General features: G+C 41.8%; 1 protein-coding gene across 2 annotated transcripts in view; it reads right to left on the minus strand.

Moving 5' to 3' along the window:
* The window catches only part of LOC125761840 (sodium-dependent phosphate transporter 1-A), a 44,351-nt gene that overhangs the window by 6,351 nt on the left and 15,697 nt on the right, over positions 1–22,303 (minus strand). Inside the window, exons 1-2 of one of the 2 annotated variants that reach the window (XM_049423375.1) lie at positions 10,899–11,535; positions 2–1,913 (exon numbers count right to left, since the gene is read on the minus strand). In XM_049423375.1, the coding sequence (XP_049279332.1) occupies positions 2–194 (193 nt within the window). In that variant the 5' untranslated portion in view covers positions 195–1,913; positions 10,899–11,535. Of the gene's footprint in view, position 1; positions 1,914–10,898; positions 11,536–22,303 lie in introns of those variants that run through there. The other variant, XM_049423377.1, reaches the window with a different exon arrangement.

Below are 22,303 nucleotides of genomic sequence, written 5' to 3' on the forward strand. Positions count from 1 at the left end.
CCTATCAAAACAGCACCAGACACCTCGCATACGGTAGCTAACCAACAGGCTTGACGTATTGTCAGCACACCAGAGCCGACGCTAGTACCGAACGAGTTTGCCACATCATTGGCACCGATGCCAAATGCCAGAATGAACGCTATCACGAAGCCCAAGATCACCAGCCACAGTATATCCGATGAAAACGGTTCCATTCTGCTCGGTTTCAAGCAATTGGGTGGGGTGGATTTAAACTTTAATTTCCAGTGACAAACTTAAACGATTGCCTTTGAGAGGGCGTTCCCAAACAGGATGGAAGAATTAAGGATCAAGCTTTTATTAACCGACCAGCGTTTGAATAGAAATGCTCCGATCAGCCAAAAGTGGAGTGTGTGTGTTTTTTGAGATAAACTAAACTTTACGAGACAGACAGAAATTGTCGTACTAAAAAAATACTTCCTCCTGCCCGGAAAGACAATGAGACAAGCAATATAATATTACAATCTGAGATAATATGGTTTTAACAAAAAAAAAAACAAGGAAAAGCTTTGCTTTTTTTTACTTAATTAAAATCGATCGAGAGGGGATGCGCGGTTGTGGTGTATCAAGTCTTGTTCAATCACGTTCAAAAGGAAGATGTCTTCTTTAGGATGCTGTCGCTTTTTTACGCTAAATACTAAACTCTAACACGAGTTTGTTTGTAGCTTGCGGTTTCTTCTCTTCACCCCAAAACTGAGCTCCTTTTAACCTGTGCTGCTTTACAGAAGCAATAAAAAGTTTAAGAATTGCCTTCTTCTTGTGGTTCATACACCGGAAAACGCTATGTGCTTAACGATTAGCGGGTGCGAAAATTAAACAAAATGCTGCCTCACGATCCGTTCAAATGTTGGTGCTAACAATGAAGATGATTTTACTTTCTTCTTTCTCCAGTAATGATCACTACACACCGCGCTACAAACAGTGTGCTTCTGTTCTAAGCGTTAGTATTAAAACTATTAAGTATTTATAGTAATGCCTAATACGATTGTGTACTTTAAAGTATGAGCTACACTTAAAAAAATGGTTAGGTAAGTAACGGAATCCGAATGAAATTGACTTTCAATGAACAGAAACTAACAACAATCGTAGAATGGAAGCAATCAAATCGAAATTGCTGCACTTTATCTTCCAACCAGTGGATGATGATGGGAACAAAATGAGAAAGAACAAGAGAAACAGTATCACAAAAAATGGATGCAAATATGCAGGGGGGTGCCTGCGTGAAGTAACTCTGAAATGGCAAAAACTATCCGGGAAAAGGAAGTGAAAACTAATAATCGAAGTACCAAGTAATGTTGGTGAGTGAACGGAAAAAAGAATGGAAAAAAAACCAAGAATGCAGATATTGTACCTTAAAAACGTTAAGTTAGTAAATTCTTGTAATGACCACCGACAAACACGAAGATGGACACAACAGCGGTTACTAACTAGCGTTTTAATTTGACAATATCTGGTAGGCAGAGTTTTGTAAAAACAGCCATCGTTTTAAGAAGCGGGTTTTGGAGGCGGGTTGTTGTCGGTGGTGCTTGCGCGCCAGAGACAAACGTATCGCTCGTACGATGTTACGGAACCTTCCGGTAACGGAAAGCCACTACTTTAGAAGACTTTGCTCCGTCCTGAACGGATTAAGACTATTTCGCGTTCTACACCCTACGCAGACACTCCTGACTGCGGTGGATCAAACCGCTTTTTTTAAAAGAATGTTAAACCGATTTACAAAAACTTGATTGTTTGTTTTTTTCTCCTGTAGGAAATCTCCGCCAGGTATCTCGTAAAGTGTCGTCAAACGTTGAGCTCAATTTTCCCGAGATCCAATTGCGTCGACGGTCAAAATGGAAGGCGATATTTTTACTGGATTTAAACAGCCACTTGGTTCCGGATGTGTATAATCATTTCTGGAAAGATAAACAGAATGGAAACGAAAATTATTAGACTGGGTTTCAATAGCTAACGCGTTGATTGCTGCAATGCCATACAAGTGTTGATGATAAATTGGAATAAAATAACAAAATTCTTCATCCAAGAAAAAAATCTGCAAAAGATTAATTACCAATCTAAATCTCATGACAACCTACACCCAACAGCCTAAGAGCACTTGTCTGCTCCCATCATCAGCCATACACATCTCTACCAGAGTACACATCCGGTTGTTGATTGCACTTGGCCGCGAAACGTTCTGACAGCTGCTGCACACACAGCCAAAGCAGGAAAGGACAGGACATCGCCATTTCGAAGGTCAAGTGCAGGTGAAATATAAAGTTATCTACACAGTTTGATGTTGATTTCTCGTGGCAGAACACAACCACTTTTCCTTACATAGATGATTCATTCTCACATGCTGTAAAGCATCCCTTTATTTACCACTCTTTGATGGTTGCACAAACTACAAAAACCCAATAGTAGCAATACTCGTATCGTGATCATGAGAGATTGTGCAACAGCTTCGGTGATTAAACATACAATCAATAATTACTTTGTAACAACTGGTTTACACTTTTAAAGATCCTGATTAGCCGCAAGCAAACCGTTTAGCCGGTTTGTTTTGCAAACTTCTTTTGCCCATTGGGTACACCACCATACGAATACATTTCTACTTGGAGGTTCCCGTACACGGGTCGCACTAAATAAACCAGTTCATTCTAGGTTATTTGCGTCATCATATTTGTGCGACGCCTTTTTACACTTCCTTCTAATATAAAGTACAACTAATTGCACAATATATTACTCGAGCAAAGCTAAACAGTTTGCTACAGCAAATGGGCAATCACTTTCCGCTTATGAGACGGCTCCAGATACGTCAAAAGTGAGGTCAAGGTTTCGCATAATGCATTCCACGCCAGGAGACACGTTGTTGATCAAGAATGAAAAATAAAATAACGACGACTTCCGTCCCTTTCACGGTTGGGTCAGCAATGTTTTTTTGAACAAAATAATCGAATTTATTTGCCTCGCTGGTGGTAGAATCATTGGTGAGCTGAACTTGACACATGCTGGTGGTGCACATCATACAATATCCCTATCGGTGTCGGCCCAAGGGAAAGGAACTTTCCTCCGCTAACCCCTCCCGCAAGGGCTGTGAATGAGCGGCTCGCCGATGTGCGTGAAATCATTTCACCCTTGCATGTGGTGTTGGTGAGAGAGGCAAACATTTCTTTAAATACCACACACGTCTCTTTTTGCGCGCAGTTGACCTTTTTCTACACGCGACCACAGCCGATGATCTACGGCAAAACGAAGATGAACTGCTTGGGTGCTGATAGAAATGCATGGTGGCGTGGAAAAAAATAAATAACGTGCTCAATTCGCGTGATCCGCTCCGAGGCGTTGAACGACAAGCGCGGGATCATTCGGCCGTAAAGCCCTGCTCTTCGGGTTTTGCGGTTGTGGCACTTTTTGGTTGTTACTTTTAATTTCTGCACTTCGGAACATTGCTTTATACGTTGTTGTGTTCCTATTTTGATTGTCTAGACACAAATCTCAATGCCAGTGCCGGTGAATCGAGCGAATGATACGCGGCACAACAGCACCAGGCGTAGAGCTCATTAAAATGCTTTAATTTTGTTTCACTAGATTCGTTGCTTTCTTTACACAGTTGAGCAAAACAAAAAAAAATAGGCGCACTTATTTCATTTCGTATTGTCATTTCACCTTCAGTTTCACCACAATGACATTGAATGTGTCGATCATATGCATATGGAAGCAGCTGGTACCACTTGCGTTGTTGAAAAGGGACGTTAATTATGCAAAGGAGTTGATGGTATCAACTCAGCATGAGGAGTTTTTATGACTCTGTTACTTACTCCTTAACGTTTTTACTCATTCAACCTCTGTGCCGATGACTGACTCTTTTGCGGTTTTACCCACTCACTCTCAGTGCCGGCTAATGACTAACAATTTAAATCCAAAAGGAGTTACAACCCAAAAATCCAAAAAGAGTACCAAAACATTTGAAATGCAAAAGAATGAGTCATTAGTCGGCAGAGAGAGTGAGTGAGTCAAAACCCCCAAAGAATGAGTCATTAGTTGGCAGAGCTAGTGAGTGAGTCAAAACCCCAAGGAGTGAGTTATTAGTCGGCAGAGAGCACTTGGCAGACGCCAAGGAGTAATTAAAGTATTAGAGTTAGAGTAATATTTTTATGACTCGCAAAAGAGTGAGTAAAATATTCAAATCCTTATAAGCTCTGTTATAACCTCCCTCAAATCTGTTCCAACTCTCCGAGAAGAGTAAATATTCTCATCTCTAATGCGTAGCATACATAGTCAAAATATGGAACGTTATTACAAAGCATAGAATATATTGCAATCGCTTATGTATTTGTAGATGGCTATTGCATCACGCCATAAATAAAAGGAACTTCAGAAGAAACAAACATCATTAAATAAAGACAATTTAATCTGACTAAATAATTCTTTCCCTGCTGGCTGGCTGGTTGGCGGTAGATAACCTAGCCTGACTTATGCTATTATCATCCTAGCGTGTTTCAGGATCGTTTATTTTGGCTACTAAAATAGCCTATTAATGTTTTTTTTTGTTGGTTGATAATGCAGAAACAATGTTGTGTTTGCGGTTTAAAATTAACATTTCCTCCATTTCACTCGTCACTCAATTCTTATCACCTAACGTAAGTGTTCTTCCTGGGGAAGACGAAATGCAGGTAATTCTGGCACATGTCAAAGTCATAACACGCACGACAGTTTATAAATATGTGACCTGATTTCAAATAATTTGCCATATGATTTCTAAGCACTGATCAAACCAACCTCTAACCAGACGCAGGTGCCTAACGTGCACAACAACAAGAAAATATTCCTATTCGGCTATACACCGGCTTCATCGACTTCGGCTTCAAGCTACACTCTCATAGCGTCTCAATGATCTTCCGCTACATTTGCTAATTCTGTTTGCACGGTTAAATCACATGCTGCGTTGGCTTGTTTGCTGTTTTCATCTACCTCTTTCATTTAAAACTGCGTTGTTGGTTGAGTCTTATATATGTGTTCTGTTTTGTTTTTGTCCAATTTTTGTACCTTTTTTTCTATATATCTTCTTGTTCATTCAAACCACACCAACACACCAAACAGCGACGCCAACGGGTTATATTTAAAGACGACACGCGATCTTCGCGACCTACGCTTCCTACTTTTATCCCAGAATCCGTTTCTTCCGTCGGGGCGGATGTGAATCTACTTTTGGCTAACCAAACAGGACCATCATTTAGATGATTGCCACTAGCATCCTCGTCTGTAATTGGCTTTCTTCTACCTTCTACCGTCCTCATCCGATCATCGCTCCTTTCTATTATAGCAGGTTTGTGCTTTGATCATCGATAATCTTGCGCTACACTTCCCACCACCGCCCGAGTGGTCATTCAGTCCCGTACTCTTCATCACGCGAACGTTCATTGCCGACTGTGACGGCCTTGTCGTCCGCACATGATTCTACGCCGCCCCTGTAGTTGTAGGGTTTTAGCAGAGGGTGTGTATTTAATGGTTTGTTTTCTCTTTCTTCAAATCTTGTTTCTTCGACGCGAAGTATCATTGAATAAATTTGCAAAGGGAAAGAGAAGCACAGGCCCAGTACCTTAAAAATCCTGAGAGGCTTTTTTTATTTGTAACGCCTTATATCAACATTCAATTATTGTTATAGCTGTTGACATCAGGAATTGTTTAATTATCGTCTGTAAAACCTCAGTTACATCAACACTTTATGGCAAACCGAAGGAGTAAGTTTCACAAGCATTATTGGAACCGTCCTTCCGTTCCGTTGCCACTGTTTGCTGTGCTAAAAATTTCGATGGCCTCCCTTGGATTTCCCTACTGGAGGAACAGTAAGGAAGCGAAGTAAAGAAACTTGATCATGACACAATTCGCAACCGTGTATCGTCATACCGGCGAACGTTGGAAGATTGAGCCACACACGACTGTCGGTCAAGTTTCTACGGATCTCTTCTTATGACTGCAGCTGTCGCATCGTAACCGATACAGTATCGGGAAGGGCGGAGATACTAAATATATAGCTGCAGTTTATTTTTTTTTTCGTTTATAAGTAACTGGATCCATAGTTTCTGCTACTATCCGCTCTATTTGTTTATTATGATTTTTCCACTTTTGATGACGTCAAACCTTTGCCCTTTGGGGGATGATCAATTGTAGTTGTGAGATGTCATCACAATTCACTCGGTTCATCTACACCAACAATGCTCCTCTAGATGATCAATTTCATTACATTCATAAAGCTTCTTCACGCGATCTTTTCATTACCCTGCTATTACCGAAACGATTTCGAGTAATTCTTCTACTTAAACCTCAAATACTTAAGAGATTTATTTCACAAAAAAATGCTCACAGCTTGGTTCCTAATATCGTTGTTTATGTAAATATTCTGTTTTTTTTTATTTTCCTTTTGAATTGCAAGATCTCTCTCTGATCGGACCTCCCACAAGTACCGGGCATGATGTCATTCTGCAAAAATACTACCAATAAAAACTTGTCCATGCTTTTGAGCACTCTGCTGCAGATATACCCCACCTTGATCACAAATCCATTTTACACGCTTCAATTGAAATCGGACAATCCCAGCGTAAATTGAATGGTTGATGGAAATTACTGCAATTTTGTCCAAATCATGGATCAACTAGGGAAATATATTTTCAGTCCATTCAATTGTTTCGATTTAAAAAACAAGATGTATATCAAGGCTATTAATAGAAACCAAACTAACTTTACCTATTTATAACAGCACGTAATCGCTCTCCCTGTTTGCAGGTGTAATTAATGATAGTGCATATTTGTTTATCGTAATACCACCTTCATCATGCTGTCGCAATACTGTCATGCTGATGTCAAATCCAAGTAAAGACCAGACACGAGACATAAGTTTCAGTAACAAGCGTGACACCAGCTTCCGTCTTCGAGCAGAGTCCATTTGACAGTGAGTGTGTGATAAAACAAGCGTGTGATTTTAATTTACAAAACGGTTCACATGTAGCAACAAACGATTCCCTAACAAGCTGGCGAATAAATAAAATAAATCGAAAGAAACAATCAAAATTTCCTGCACCTATGTATATCAACATTTGCCAGCGTTATCTAAAAAAAAGAGATATCAATCAGTGATATTTCTTGTTGCACCCCAAAAAAAGAAACACTCACACATACTGAAACATACAAACACGAGCGAGACATAAACGTGATAATTAAAGGAAAACGTCATATCGAAGTTTTGTACCTAAAAGTCATTGCGGAATTGCAGGTAAATGATGTTTGGTGATACCATATCGCGGTGGTCAAGAATTGCGCTTGTTTGAACATTGATTCAACGGCAATACGAAACCACTAGAAGCGAGGCCGTTCTTTTTCCTCTTCCTTGGCGTACTCACAGTTCCAAGGTTTCAGCTCCACAAAAAAACACATCATCAATAGACCGTTTTGGGGTGTGGCAAACATTGGTGATGGTGATAAGCAGTGGTTTACTCCAGCACTGTCACGCCTCATGCGACAACATGATCATGGGGTGATCAAACGCCTATGCATTTCCTGTATTTCCTGAATCGAGCAGCAACGGTGGCAAGGTCTCTATGGGTTACCCCGCGGGACTAGAATTACTCCCACGGCGCTAAAGAATTCTGTTATAGACTCAGCGAGGCGAACACGCGACTGTTTTGGTGCTGACTGACCAAGAGTGCTCGAGACCATACCATTAAGGGCGGAGGGAAAACGGGAAAAGATGACGAAGGGTGGCATAAACTATGAGCATGCCAAGATACGGTCTTCTGATATGCCGTGGCGTGGTAGTTCTAATGCAAATCGGGGCAAGATCAAGACCAGATTCCAACCTACCCCAGCAAAAAAAAAAAAACAGAACAAGCTGGATTCCTATTCCCACCGTCGGTGCACTGGTGCTGGCGAACTGGTTTAATGGTAAGTGAGTCCGCCCTTTTAGACCGCCAGTGGCAAATTGATTAAAACTCACCACTTTGAACGGGCGGGTCAGTTCCATATCGTGTGTAGGTTTTTGTCTTGCCACTAGATCACTTTCTACGTCGAGATTTCAAGGTTAAGCACCAGTACTCATCGATGGCTCGGGGCAGGGGGCAAGGATATAGGCCAATATGTGCCCGAGAGCTAGGAATTTGTGTACACACTAACCTGATCATAAATACGAACCAGAAACGTGCATATACTTTCGTTGCATGATCACTCAGGAACTAGCAACAAGCTGTACGCTATCGGAATCGGGTTGTTCAAACCTCACGCAGAGAATGAATGAAGAAGGTGGTTGGAAATATGGTTGTACTTCACTCCGTCTTTTGGGCTAAAGGTTAGCTTTGATAGAGTAGTGCGTATACCAACGTCTATAAGCGTGCTTCTGCGTGCTGCGTCAGAAAATGGCAATCCTTATCTCAGCGAACGTAGCGGTGCAAAATACTGATTTTGATTAGCTGGCGACAGATTTATGGCTGAAGGAATCGTGGAATAGAAATTCATCGTCTGGAAACACAGTACGAGAAGGAAGCGTGTACGTCTTTACGACAGGTACTTGATGTTGCTTAATAGCTTTACAATCGCAAATAATTTCCTACTCCAGTGGAAGAATTGGAAGGTTTCAGTAGTCTACAGCAAAAGACACTCAAACTCATTTTTATACGGCGCTACTTGGGGAGGTATCCTTCCGACACCTAATTAAGTTTATAAATATGTGTTAATCACCCGGTCTTTTTGATAATATACAAAATAAATTAACCCAATCTCACCAGAAGATGGATTTGAAGCGTTTTTTTTTTCATATTACAAGTTGTACCATAAAAATCGCGTGCACCACACAATCAGCGGCACACAATTTGTTGCGACAGAATTACAAACACCGCAAGAAAGGAAACGAAAAGCAAATCTCAGCCAACTGCACACGATTCGGCAGATTGTAGGGCCATAAAGTTAAGCAGGTAAAATAAATCAGTATCAAACAGTCGATGTATCAACGTGACAGCAAGCAACGTTTAATATCCTTAAAGCCAGACCACCAAACAGTTGTGCCAATTGCTCAACGTATAAGAGTGATAAAACTGATTTTCTTTTTTAAAAAAGCGTGATACGCCTTGCTGTGGCACAGAATATGTGCAGAAAACCGTTGATCTACATTCTTTTCGCTTAAACAATGTGCAGAAAGAAAAGTCTTCTTGTACAGACAGACAACTCGGGGGTTGCCGGATCACACGACTCAGGTTTTTTTTGGTTATTATTTTTACTCTCCCATTTAGTCCACTCCAAGCGTTAACCGTGGTTGCCTTCACGCGACATACGCGTGATTGATTGACGCACAATTTCAACGAAAACTCATTCAAAAATTTTGCACCAAAACACCAAACAGACACAGTCGAGATGCGGAAACACAAATCTACGTAAGTAGACCACACATGGAAACTGCTGCTCAGTAAATGAGTGAAAAATACACAATTTCTTGGGGATTTTTTTGTTGCTACTACTAGATTTAATTACACGCAAGTGAAATCAGAGTGTTCTTTACGTCACCTAAGGTAAACTGAAGTGTGGTTTCATGCAGAAGAACAGCTTGAAAATGTCGATATAAACCAAGCTAACCCATTTTTCACGCCGCTCTATACAAACAATACAACCTTGCGAGACGACTTCCAGACCAGCATGAACTGGAAAATAAAAATATCTGTCCCGAATTTAACCCTTTTACACATCAACCGAGAAATCGATTTCAGCTCTTGAAAAGCCATGTTTTTCGAACAATACTAATCGAAAGTAAAGAATCCACCAGACGGTACACGTCATTGAAATGGCGAATCAGACCACATGCACACACAATAATTCATTATTGATGTAATCGGCTTTATAAAACACCAAAGCCATCTCCATTCGATCGCTTATCACTTTTGCCCCACGTTCAACGCTATTGCCCTGCTAGGGGTGATAATGCGAGCCAAAAACTGCTTGCAACATGATCGTGTCACTAACGTTACCTGCTCCGACTGGTGTCAATGAACAGTAGTTATGTGAAATTTTTAATTTTAAAAGCTGCTTTCAATAAACACATGCTTTCGAATTCTGTGCACCAAATCATCGTGGAAAATACGCACAAAAATCCCCTCACTTTTTTTTTCATAAATTCCTGATTCCGATACAGGATTACCAAACTTGTTTGGTTCAACGAACCGTAGCAATGTTTTGAAGCTTTCCGTTCAATCTGGATCCCAACACTGGGAATAGAACGATTTGCATGCGCAGAGAAAAGAGTTAACGTTTCGCGCGCGCACACACTCCACGTTTCCAGGCTGCCACGTGCGTTTCGACGTTGATTGCGCGCCATTTGCGCTTGGTGCTGTTGTGTTGGGCGGATGTGGTTTTTTGTGCTTCTTCCTCTCCTACTAGTCAAAAGGCAGTCTTCTCCATTGTGAGGTAACGAACCGAACTCAAATTCATGTCATTCTATGCATTGTCATTTTCTAACATGGTGGAAATTTGCAACAGTTTGCAATTGTTTGTTGTCGTCCGCGGCATGGTAATTTATATCCACCAGATCTACGCTATTATGTCGGTCATTGTTGGCGGATGGGATTTTGGGGTTAGATTAAAAAAAATCGAACAAAAGATTTTTAATCTTGTACTATAGCAATTTCCACTAATTAACAGTTTCCTCTTTGCTGCATAATCAAGCACCATCAAGCTGCATAACCATAATCTACATGGAAGTCGTGAAATTTGTTTCAACATATTAACACTGGGGCCAGTATCCAGAAGAATTTTGTCCTTTTATTAGAACACACCGAAGCACACCTTGGTAAAATATTTTCTCCCAATATTAGCTCAGCATAGACATGAGCAGCATTAGGTATGACGCATGAACCATAACTTACGTTTATACGCGCTTTAGCCACGTGCTAGGAAAAACGGTAGTCATCGAAGTATTTCTGCATCAGCGTAACAACGTTTAAACCAACAGCAGCACTTTCCGCACGATCCGTTTGCCGGTCTTTTTCTGGGGTGATGGCAAATCTGTGGATTTCCTCTTCGACTTGTCACACTTCGGGGTGGACGGCACTGTTACACAACACCTTTTCGACTTTGGCAAATTTAAAGCACGCTTTTCGCGGTACGAAATATCCGACTCGATCGATATTCCGCGTTCCGTTGCGTTTTAAGCGGGCTCGTTGCGAATTTCCTTACTTCGGGAGTGTTTTTAGGAAACTTTGGTTCACTTTCCCAAAACTCAGCAAACTCAGGCTCGATTTTTGTTTCCGGAAGAAAGAGCGTACCCCGATGCAAAACCACACGGTAGATACACACGAGCGCACGCGGACTCGCGGGTAGTTTTCCTGTGCACTTTCCACTGCACGAAAACAAAACGGCAAAACGTGCGTACGTTTCTAGCGCCTTTTCGGCCCGGAAAATGATCTAACGGGAAGCGGGTTAAGAGAGTTTAGCGCACGCGCACCAATATAGGACCGCCGGCTCGTAATCAATCAGCACCACTGTCTGAAGACTGAATCATTCGAGCAGTATATATTTGGTTTTATTCAAGATTCTGCTCGAATGCTCCCGCAACCCCGATCACCGCGTGCTCCGCTTCTGATCCCCGCGGCCATTTTGATGGGGGGGTTGCGCGCGTTGGCACCATAAACCCCACGGCGGCACGACACGGGGGTGATGAGACCCGCGAACGGAGGAACCACCACGACGACAGGCCACGAACACGGTGTGAGATTGTGTTGTGGTGGTAAATAAACCGCTCGTACCGCTCTGATACGTGCGATCAAGTCCGCTTGGCAGACCGCGAACTTCGTTACCCATATGTGTGTTTGTCGCGCTGGTCGCGCACATTGCCATGCGGATCTGTGTGTTGGCCGCTCGAATTGCGTTGAAATTCACACGAAGCAATAAGTGTCGGTGTGTGCGTAGTTATGCTTTTTTGTTGTTTTTTTTTTGTTGTTGTATGGTCCACCATCATGCCGACGTAAGCGGTTTGCGCAGCCGCAACCGAGGGGTTGACACGCGGGTAGAATCCGCGCGACCGTGCGCTTCTTCCCCCTTTCGGCCTTTCCACCTTTCGCACACATATATTGCGTACACCACCATCGTCTCAGATCGCTTCGCGCGTATTTCGCGCATTCACCAACACCCCAAAAAAAAAACTCGTCACTACGTGTGGAGGGAAAGGGTTGCACGATATCGGGGGTGGGAGCTTCCCGCCATTTGCCCGCCATGGCCGCCAACCGCATTTTTATCAACCCCTGTTTTTTTTGGCGAACGATCTTCCTCTCCTTTCCAAACAACCGGGCCGGTATGCGTAATTTCGCCTCTGCAAGATTCCTACGTAAGCACGTTTTTCGACGACGTTTCATTTCGCGCGGCAAGCAGAGGATGTTTGATAGCACCAGCAAGACAGGTATACACATATATACCTGTGTATGAGAACCTGTAGCCCGGGTTTTTGCTGGGGGTGGGTTGAGGAGACGAGGTGTGAGGAGGCTGGGGAGGACCTTTGGGGGAGGGGAAAAAAGGGAAGACGAAGCAAAAATTTCGGGGAAAACCGAGCGCGAAGTAGCTATACGGCATTCTTTTCGCGTGCAGGCTTAGGATTGCGTTTCGCTTCGGTCAAATGGAAGGCCCAAAGTTCAGCCTCGTGGCACACTTCTACCTTCCTCGCAGCGCTTCGCTTCGCCCACGTTAGCGGGACGTTTTTCCCTTCGATTCAATTCCGCCCCAAAAAAAACTCGTAACACAGAGCCACACCAACCTTCATCGCGGAACCACGGAACTAGTGGCGCAAGTGACGGTAACTCTCTAGTCGCTCAGCGCTTGATAGTTAGGGGGGTTGATGGGGCCAAAAGGGGTTAAGAGGACACGCGGTATACCACCATGCGCAAATATTTGCCAACAGTGAGAGAGTCTCAGTAGCGCCGGACAGCACTATCCTGCACGATACCGATACAATTGGTAGATTCGCGAGTTCTTGCAGTTTTGGTGTGCTCGAAAGAGAACCACCCTACCACCTTCATGAGGGACGAACCAAGCGAAACAAAACTGTCCGCTATTCGGCATCGTTCGTCGCGATGTTGCGTGGGGCCTTTGTGGCATCCGTATGCAAAAAAAAAAACATTTTCCCCCCGCATTCGGCTGTGGCAGAAGAAATCCGAAGTAGATGAAAATACACCAACAGTATAGGATGGACACACGAAATGACATCGATCCCCGAAACGACGGAAAGAAGTGACAGCGCGCGTTCGGCAAACATTACGCCGTGGGTTGTGTGTACGTGAGGCAGATTAGACTAAGTGCGTACATGAAAGCGAATCCGGCAGCACATCCTCACGTGCTGCTCACATGTAGCGCGCGACGCTAAGACGTGAATGTTTGCAACTTTTTAGTGCTGCGCCGGGAAGTGGTTATCGCAGTGAAATAACACTACCGGTCGTTATAATTTAAAGCTGTCGCATTTGCTATTAGCAGTACTTGGGTAATAATGGGAAGCTAATCAAAACCATGCAGACATAAAATAAATAACATACACAAATGAAAAAAAGACATCCCAGACATTGGGAAAAGAACACTTCAAAGTAGAACAGTTAAAAGAAAAAATCTAATTTTTAATTTATTTTTTAACATTAATTTAGCATATTTTCGTATATTTAAGAATCCTTTTGGGAGTGTAAAAATCATTTCATTTTTAGCTGGGGAAGGCATCTCAATTGAGATGACTACAGTGGAACGCCGATTATCCGTGCTCTTCGAAACTCGGAGCCTGCCGGATAAGCCAATATCACGGATAATAGGTACAACCCATTTTATGTGTGTAATGGATGAACTTTTTTTCTAAAGCTAAATATTAATATTCTTAGGTGCACTTTGCAAAATAAATCTGTTTTATTTGGTCGAACTTAAGCCAATTGTATCATTTCCTATTGAAGCTTTTATTTCTTGCCATCACCGGTTTGTAGTTAATATGTCAATTCGCCTTTGGAACTGTCATTTCCGAGCTGCACGGATAATGAGCGAGCCGGATAAAAGGAATCCGGATAATCGGCGCTCCACTGCAATTCTCTAAGTGATCCCATGCAGGAGTACTAGCGATACATTAGTATCTAAGTACGTAAATTACCTTGTGAAACAGGAAGAGGGGAGAAGGATTTTTTTAACATAAAAAAATAAACCACTTTTTTAGCAATACCTTTCGTACCGATCGTTTCGGTACAAAAAGAAACTTTATTAATTTTGATGAAATGACATTTAACTTTTTTTAAATAGTATTCTGACATACTTATTATAATGCAAAAATGTATTTAAAAAATATTTTAATTAATGTTTGTGATGTTTTATATATTTAAAAAATGATCCAAATTTCTATTTTTTTATAATATTTGTCATCATGTTTAATATTGTATGTCCTTATGTTTACTAGCATGCATTAAGGGAAAATTATTTCATATTTTACAATCGTGTTCGTGAGATGTTACTCCTTTTCAAACACTTTAAATTTAAACAAGATGACCCCTTAAAGCAACATGTTAAATTGTTTAATGAATTCTATACAAGTGTACCCCTCGTGAATAATACACAGATGCAGCTTTTCTAATTAAGTGTATGAGCTGTTTGTGCCGCCAACATCCAGTAAACGAATGACACAGCACTATTGTTGAAACAATCACATTCTAATCATCGTGTGCGCGCACAATCATAGACCACAACAATGCCAACAATTAGCAACAATAGGCAAAGCTGGGCAACGAGCGGACAAACAGTTGCTCATCACGCGAAACCAATCATATGTTTCATCAGCAAGCGAAACGTGCCTATTATACGCCGTTGTACACTGTTGTGTACTGAACGGAATTTATTTGTATCAACACATCACTCATACTATCCAATGGAAAGAAAATTTTAAATCAAATATTGAGCATTGCAAATTTATTGCTGACGTAAATTACAATAAAAAACGAAATACCATCACTTCCTGATCCTCGTGATCTACCCGACTCAGGGATGGACTCCAGTGTAGTGGACCAAAATGTGATGCCTTGCTCAAAATCGCACTACATCAGGGAGGGGGTGCACTTGGTTCTAATTTTTTTTACTTTACCTCTTCACCTTCTACTTATAAAATCTAAAAAAAAAAATACCACACGCCATACCGTGACATATCCAACCAATTTCAATTGACATCGATTATCATCCATTTACGCGGGGTGCAAAAAACGGGCCGCAAATAAATTGTATCAATAAAGAGCGTGATCGGGCCAGACAATGGTTGGACGGTGCCAGACGCGCCTTAAATTTAGAACACAACCGGGCAAGCAAAAACCAAAGACAAACGTTGGTGGTAGCGTACCGTACGATCGTTGCCAACTTCGAATCTGCGACACTTTAGCAAAACCGGAGATCCGTTCAAGGGCTAACACCCTATTAGCAACTGTCAGCCGGGAATGGTAGAAATAGCAACGGCACCCGCGGCTCGTACTAACGTTTCGTTTGATCAATATCGAGAAACCGTGACCGTACTAAAAACCCACAGCCAAAGCAAATCGACTTGGGAAGTTTCTTCTATTAAAAGCTGTACACACATACACTTCTGCTAACGAACGAAATGAAATCAATTTGAATGGGAAACATTTGAGTTTAGGCACAGAATTAAGCTGCTACATATGCTCGGCATGCTACCATTGATTAGCGATCAGAAAAAAAGCTTTCATACGATCACTACATACTTTGCTTTATTTAAACAACCAATCACCAATCGTGTCCACCAAACGTTTCCTCATCACGTTTTGCTCGCGTTCGTTGAAACGTGTGCAGGAGCTAAAAATATGTGCTGTATCTTCACCACTGCCTTATCAACCCACCTCCAACCCTTGATGAATCGATCTTCATTGTCGGTCCCATCCACGGCTTGCCCTCCTCACCAAAAACCATCCAATCGTACGTTAATTAGACGAATTAAATGACAAGTAGAATCGACTTCAATGAATCGAACGCGTCAGGCGTGATAAGTGATGAAACTACCAGCGGAGCGACGGGGCATGATGCCACTTAGAATACCAAGAAAAATGTGACAGATTGTGCTTGTGCCTTCCCCGAGGTGTGGTACGGGGGGTTTTGTGCACGTGAACTGCGTGAACGTACGAAGTCCAGTGCGGCAACGTTTTGGCATCGTCGGCAACTGATTATCAGGCGGCAAGTAAGGAACGGCAAAACAACTTCTTGCATGACAAACTCGTTGGACGTGCGGCAAAAAAAGCGAGTGACATCGTTGATACTACATGAGTCATCAAAATTTCACCACGATGATCGGTTTTTGCGGTGTTCGTTGATAAATAAATATACAACTGCGTCTGGGCAGGGAACATGTACACCCACACCAACTGGTCCTGCTGCTACTGTTGCTCGACAGGTGACAACATTATTTATCTTCAACAAATCACCTAGCGCTGAATCACTCGGATGCACTTGCGATTAGTAGTACGTGCAAGACGGAAATCAAAAATCATGATGAGAGTATGGAACCTTTCGATTCGATGAGGAGGGCACTAAAAATGAATAATAAAAAAAATATTTTAAGTTAAAGTAAATCAAATTTTATTTTAACACAAAACAAAAACAAATATATTTTTTTTTTTTTTTTTTTGCTCGGTTAGAACGGCCTGGCCGTATCAAGACTTATTTTACCACGTAGCAGGATAGTCAGTCCATGCTACGGGGGGACGGTCCGGATGGGATTTGAACCCGGTCCCTGCCGTGTGGACGGGCGCCGTTTTTCACATGCACCACCGGACCGCCCCAACAAATATATTTTTGATTATTAAAAATGAAAATAATAATAAACAAAACTCAAATTAATTTAAAATTATTATAAATTCAGTTCAGTTCAGAAAGAAGGCCATTCTGACAGAATATCAATGAGATCTCTAGTAAAAAAAACCAGTCCAGTAAGTTGATTCCGTTAAAGGAAATTCCACAGTATCATCACAAGGCATTATAAAAACCTGCCCCTCGTCCCCTCCCCAACAAATATCACCTTTCGTCATCCTAATTCCAAACACAACTTCCATTTTTTTTTTCTCTCTCTCTCTCTCGCACGGATGCCCTTTATTGGTTTTTGGTAGGAAAAATTTCACAACCGCGCTAAAAACTACACCAGCTCTAACGAGCCTCCACCGTCGTCTTTACGAGACATTCAACTTTGCATCTAGGCGGCACCCCCTATACCGTACATTCTCCTCACCGTCCTAAGATTCGCCTAGTAACGGTGGCCGTTTATCTCGCGACAAACGTGCACGAAAGACCACCCCGCATGTGCTTCGGTGCGGTGTGGGATGTTACAACTACCAACTGTTGAATTTCCTCTTATCACCAAATGCCTGCGAATGGTCGGCATGAACGAAACTCCCCCCTCCTCTCTCCAACTTACCGGTTATAAGGGTGACTCCATCACTACTACAACTGGAGCGAATAAAACGTTTAATCGCGTGCACACCACCCCATCGAAGAGAGGCTTATGCGATACGTCAAGGTCTTCTGGAGGAAGGAAATAATATACATAGAACCGGCAAACACACACATTGGGGAGTATTTTCGTGTTTTAAAATGGGTGTTTTCTGGGAGGCTAGTGATGGCACGAGACCTGTTTCATTCAGACCCGGGAAGGGGTTAGTGTGATGTACAAGTTCTACGATCAGTATCAACCACATCACAAGAACTGATGACAGCGCTTAGAGCTTAGACGACTCGATAGGATCTTTCCTCACATGAACTTAATATGACGTCAGCGATGACGGTAATCTTCGATTCTCAGCAAGAGTTATCATGTATGGGTGAAACATCGATAGATTCATGTACTCTTTAGTTGCAACTTACAGTAGCGTTACTTTGCAGGAATGCGCGTCTTCATTGTGTACTTCAGCTTTACTGTAAGCAATCCCGCACAAACAGTCACGATCACGTGCTGCTTGCGTGCGTCACATGCACACATTTAAAAACCCGCATGGAAATAGCATCTTATTAACACAACACCATCCAATCAGGTTACTCGATCGATTCGTACGATCATCCGAGCTTCACTACACGTTTCGATCGGTTTGCCCTGAAGTTGTCAAACTGAAGAGTGAGAATTGACAACGATGTCAGTGATCGACGAACGGATGCATGAATGAAACGCGAACGACTAGAGACAACCACAACGACGAACCGTTTTTCACAAAGGAAGGAAATTACTGAGGTTCCATTGATCCGCAGCTCTGTGCATCAGCGATATCGCTTGAACGATCACAGCAAAAAGATCTCACGAATATCTGTCAACATTGTCGCTCATTAGCACTAGTTTAGTAGTAATGCACTTAGCTACAGAATGACACAATTTAAGAAAGATGCTAACGTTGGAATTGCTTGCAGTTGAAGTTACTGTATAAAAGAGAATAATGTTTCTGGACATTTTCTGATAGACTGATAATCAATAATATCTGATCAATAACGGGAACTTCAAACTTTTCTTTGGACTGATTTACGCTGCTTATCTTATATCTTTAACTTACTTTTAACTTACTTACTCTAACTTACGGATATTGAAATACTCTAATGAAACTAATTCAATAACCATGAAAAATCAGAACATATTTCTCTAGGTACCCCAGATACCCCAGAATTTAGTGAAGTTTGGCTAATTTCTAAAGCTATTATATCAATATTCAAAAAGCTATCAAGATAACAAAGCTTTTTTTAAATCGTCTTTTTTTTGGGTGAAAAATCAGATATATCACAATTATTTGTGATACAAACTAACGATAAAAAATTATTCCTACTTGTACAAATGCTAAATCACGACAATCAACTCACATTAATCATCATATCACCGTACGGAAAATCACCGCAGCTTACGAAAACGTGACTAAAATGCGACTAAAAACATTGTGTCTCAATCATCCAAACGTTTTGCCTTAGCTGACAAATGCTACCTAATTTATTCACATCCGCAATTGAGCCGTTTTTTGACAGATGTGACCGACAGAACGCATATCTAATCGCACCCGTTATGGAACGGGTGAACATTGCCAAACCTTCAACAGCAATCAAATACCGATCCGTCATCGACAGATTTGAGGTTTGTAGATCGGTGTCGGTTGGGTGTGAGGGGGTAGCGTTTCAGTTTCTGGCTCAATTGGAATGAATGAGTTTTCGATTGGTGAGGTGTGCTTATCGAGGCACATTTTGTCAACTGTGCGATAATAAGCCTTTTACGACAACGCGTCACAAACTGCACCGCCAGACGGTTTTTGGTCTAGAATTTTTCGGAGTTTCGCAGGAGGTTCGGTAAAATTTATGCGCTGTAAGGGTATAAAAGATAAGTATAATTAAATACGCCTTCACGAATGCAGGCAAAGTAACGTTTAATGTAACGGTTAGCTCTACAAAAAAACAGAATGAGATGAATAAATAACGTAAGCAAGAAGCACATTCCGCACAATCGCATTAATTAATGAAACGTTAGGTACGGCCTTTCGTCGTGTGCCATTGTGTACACACGCCGCGGTTTGGCCGTGATGAGTGCAACATTTGCCTATCACGTTGAAATTGCATTAGGTCGCATTGCGCTCACCGTACATTGTAATAATTTTGTTGTTAAATTTATCATTTTTTTTCTATGCGCCATTGGAGTACCCGTACCAAACTGGAAGTACACAAACGGAAGCTTCCTCTAGCGCAAATCAGCTCAGGTTGAGGTGAATAAACCGCTCACTAGCTAGGCATACGGATATGCGATGACTACCAAGCATTTAGTTACATTTCAGTAGCACACAAACAGTAAAATGAGCTTTTATCTTTGTGCGAGATAAAACCTTTTTTTATACAAAAAAAAAACCGTCCGTCACCATTGCTGACCTTAATTATGCACGACATAACACAAGCATTATGCATTAAAAATACCTCCATTTGTAGCACATTCTATTGGTGCATATCTTCATACGGGGTCTACACATTTCCACAACAGAATGATAGGGGAAGAAGTTAAAAAAGGGATCTTTTCCATATAAATTACATTTAGAGATAAAATACAAATACTTAAACACTTGTTTCTATTGGAACTTTCCACCAAACAGCGTCATTTGTTTGATAATTTCTTCCCTCATATTTTCCTTCCTTTCATTTTCCTACAGTTGCTATTTGCGCAAAAGCAATATGAAAGCACAATGTAGGTCACATGTAGTCCGCACATACCGCATCGCAATTGTCGCAATCTGCTTCACCTGATATGCAGGGAAGGTGTCTGCTGCGTACCATGTTTTTGGGCTATTGTATGATCAAATGTCTATCCCGCAGGATGTGACTAAATAACGGTCGATTGCCTGCAATCAATGGACAGTTGCGTACAGTTGCACAAAAAGCGATAAGCAACCACAATTGTTCCATTGCAAAATCTCTAACATAAATTGGCTGTAAATCTTTCCTCACCAATTGCATGACAAGTTTTAAGTGTTATCTTACTTCGGTCAAGTGTTTTACGTCATAATTTAAAAGCGATTTTGTTTACGTTTTTATGTTTGGAAAAATTAAATTAAAGACAAGAGCTACACAATTTAATTTTAAAACAAAAAACACACGAGCACAACTGTCAAGCCGAATGCAAAATTAATTCCTGGAACAAATAAATATTCACCTACCCTGGCCAGAAATGCGCTTTAGCGATCAACCCCCAAACGAAAGGGTTTCAAAGAAGTCCGTTGAATCATCGTAAAACATTTCACTCACACGAGCCGCAGTATTTTTGCGCTATTTTTTCCATCCGACATATGTTGTTGAACCCCACGGAGCGGATCTGTGGTGCGGAATAAATATAATTAATTGCTTACCCGAAAAATTTTCACTCACCGTAATGCAAAAATTTTCCACCCGAGCTTGTCAAACAGCTGGCAACTCTTAATCAGCACCAGCTTAAAGTCTGGTTTTTTTTACTCTAGTGTACAGCAACAGCAACAAAGCTGATCAGATGTCTTGCAAAGAAAGAAACATTCGATCACATACCACCAACGAGAAATAGAATGCCATTCTCAAAACAGCTGACCGGATAGGATGTATTTCCGGTACACCCGGGATTGATATACGAGCACACGTAGAAATCGTGCGAGGAAGCTGTTTCGTACACTTTCCACCAGAAACGGCTAGCGAAGCCGCACACCCTTGAGAACTTCCTTGTGAAGAAGTGGGACAAAGGAGTGGTTTTTTTCTCATCCTCATTTTCATCGTTCGATGAAATATGACTTTTCACTGTGGAAAAAAAAGATAAAATGAGAAAAACCATCCATCGCTTCGAAGAAAACTCGAAAAGAAATCCACTCGGCACACACTTCTAGGAATTTTCAATTTATTTCATTTTACTTCCCCCAACAAACCACCGGCACACCGATAGCCTTGACCGTAAAATCTAAATTTAAAAGGACGCACACCAACGTCAACGGCACCGCACTGTATGCTGGCCTCCACGGTGGGGTAGACACCCCAACGCTGCTCCTCCATGCGGATGCTTCTCTGCAAAAAAAAACTCGCGCAACGGTCACGGTGCTGATGACCGTTCAATTTTTCTTAATGGAGAAGAGTCACCGAACTGGGGATGAGACTAGTGAGAAGAAAGCGGAAACTGCAGAACAAATTCGCACCAAGTCACCGCATTGAGTGAAATGAACGCTAGAAGCTAGCGGGATGAATATAAATCGAATGCAAATGTACACCCCCCCCCCCTCCCACCCCCCCCCCCCCCCCCCCGCCTCCCGGCCAAGCAGTAAGGGGGGCGGCGGCCTGCACTTTTGACTAACGTGGATGAAAAGATGTGCACATGTCAGATATTTGCGGGACACCATAATAAACATTTGGCTTTATAGTAGGAAGGCAATGTTTTTGGGTTCCACTAGTCAGGGATGAAAACCCAGGAGTAGAGCGATTTTCTCTCTACACTCTAAGCTATTTTCAAGTTCATAACCTAGTTTTGTGTTTTGCTTTTCTATTGGCTTTGTTTCTTGATCCTTAACTAGCAAACCTTAACATACTCCCTCCCTACTGTGTGTCTAGTCAGATGCTCGGGATAGTCGCAAACGTATTTCCGGACCTCGAAATGACCCACAAATGGACTAAAGGAAACAAACACGCGACTGTTGCGAGATTCAAAAACACACGTGGTAAATATTATTGTTTGGCTTGTGCAAATATTCCTATTCTAAGCTTGGCGCGAATTATAAGATCACAACAGGGTCGTTAATTACAACGGTGTGTTCGGCTACTATCC

Source organism: Anopheles funestus, chromosome 2RL, assembly GCF_943734845.2.
Source record: "Anopheles funestus chromosome 2RL, idAnoFuneDA-416_04, whole genome shotgun sequence".
NCBI lineage: Eukaryota > Metazoa > Arthropoda > Insecta > Diptera > Culicidae > Anopheles > Anopheles funestus.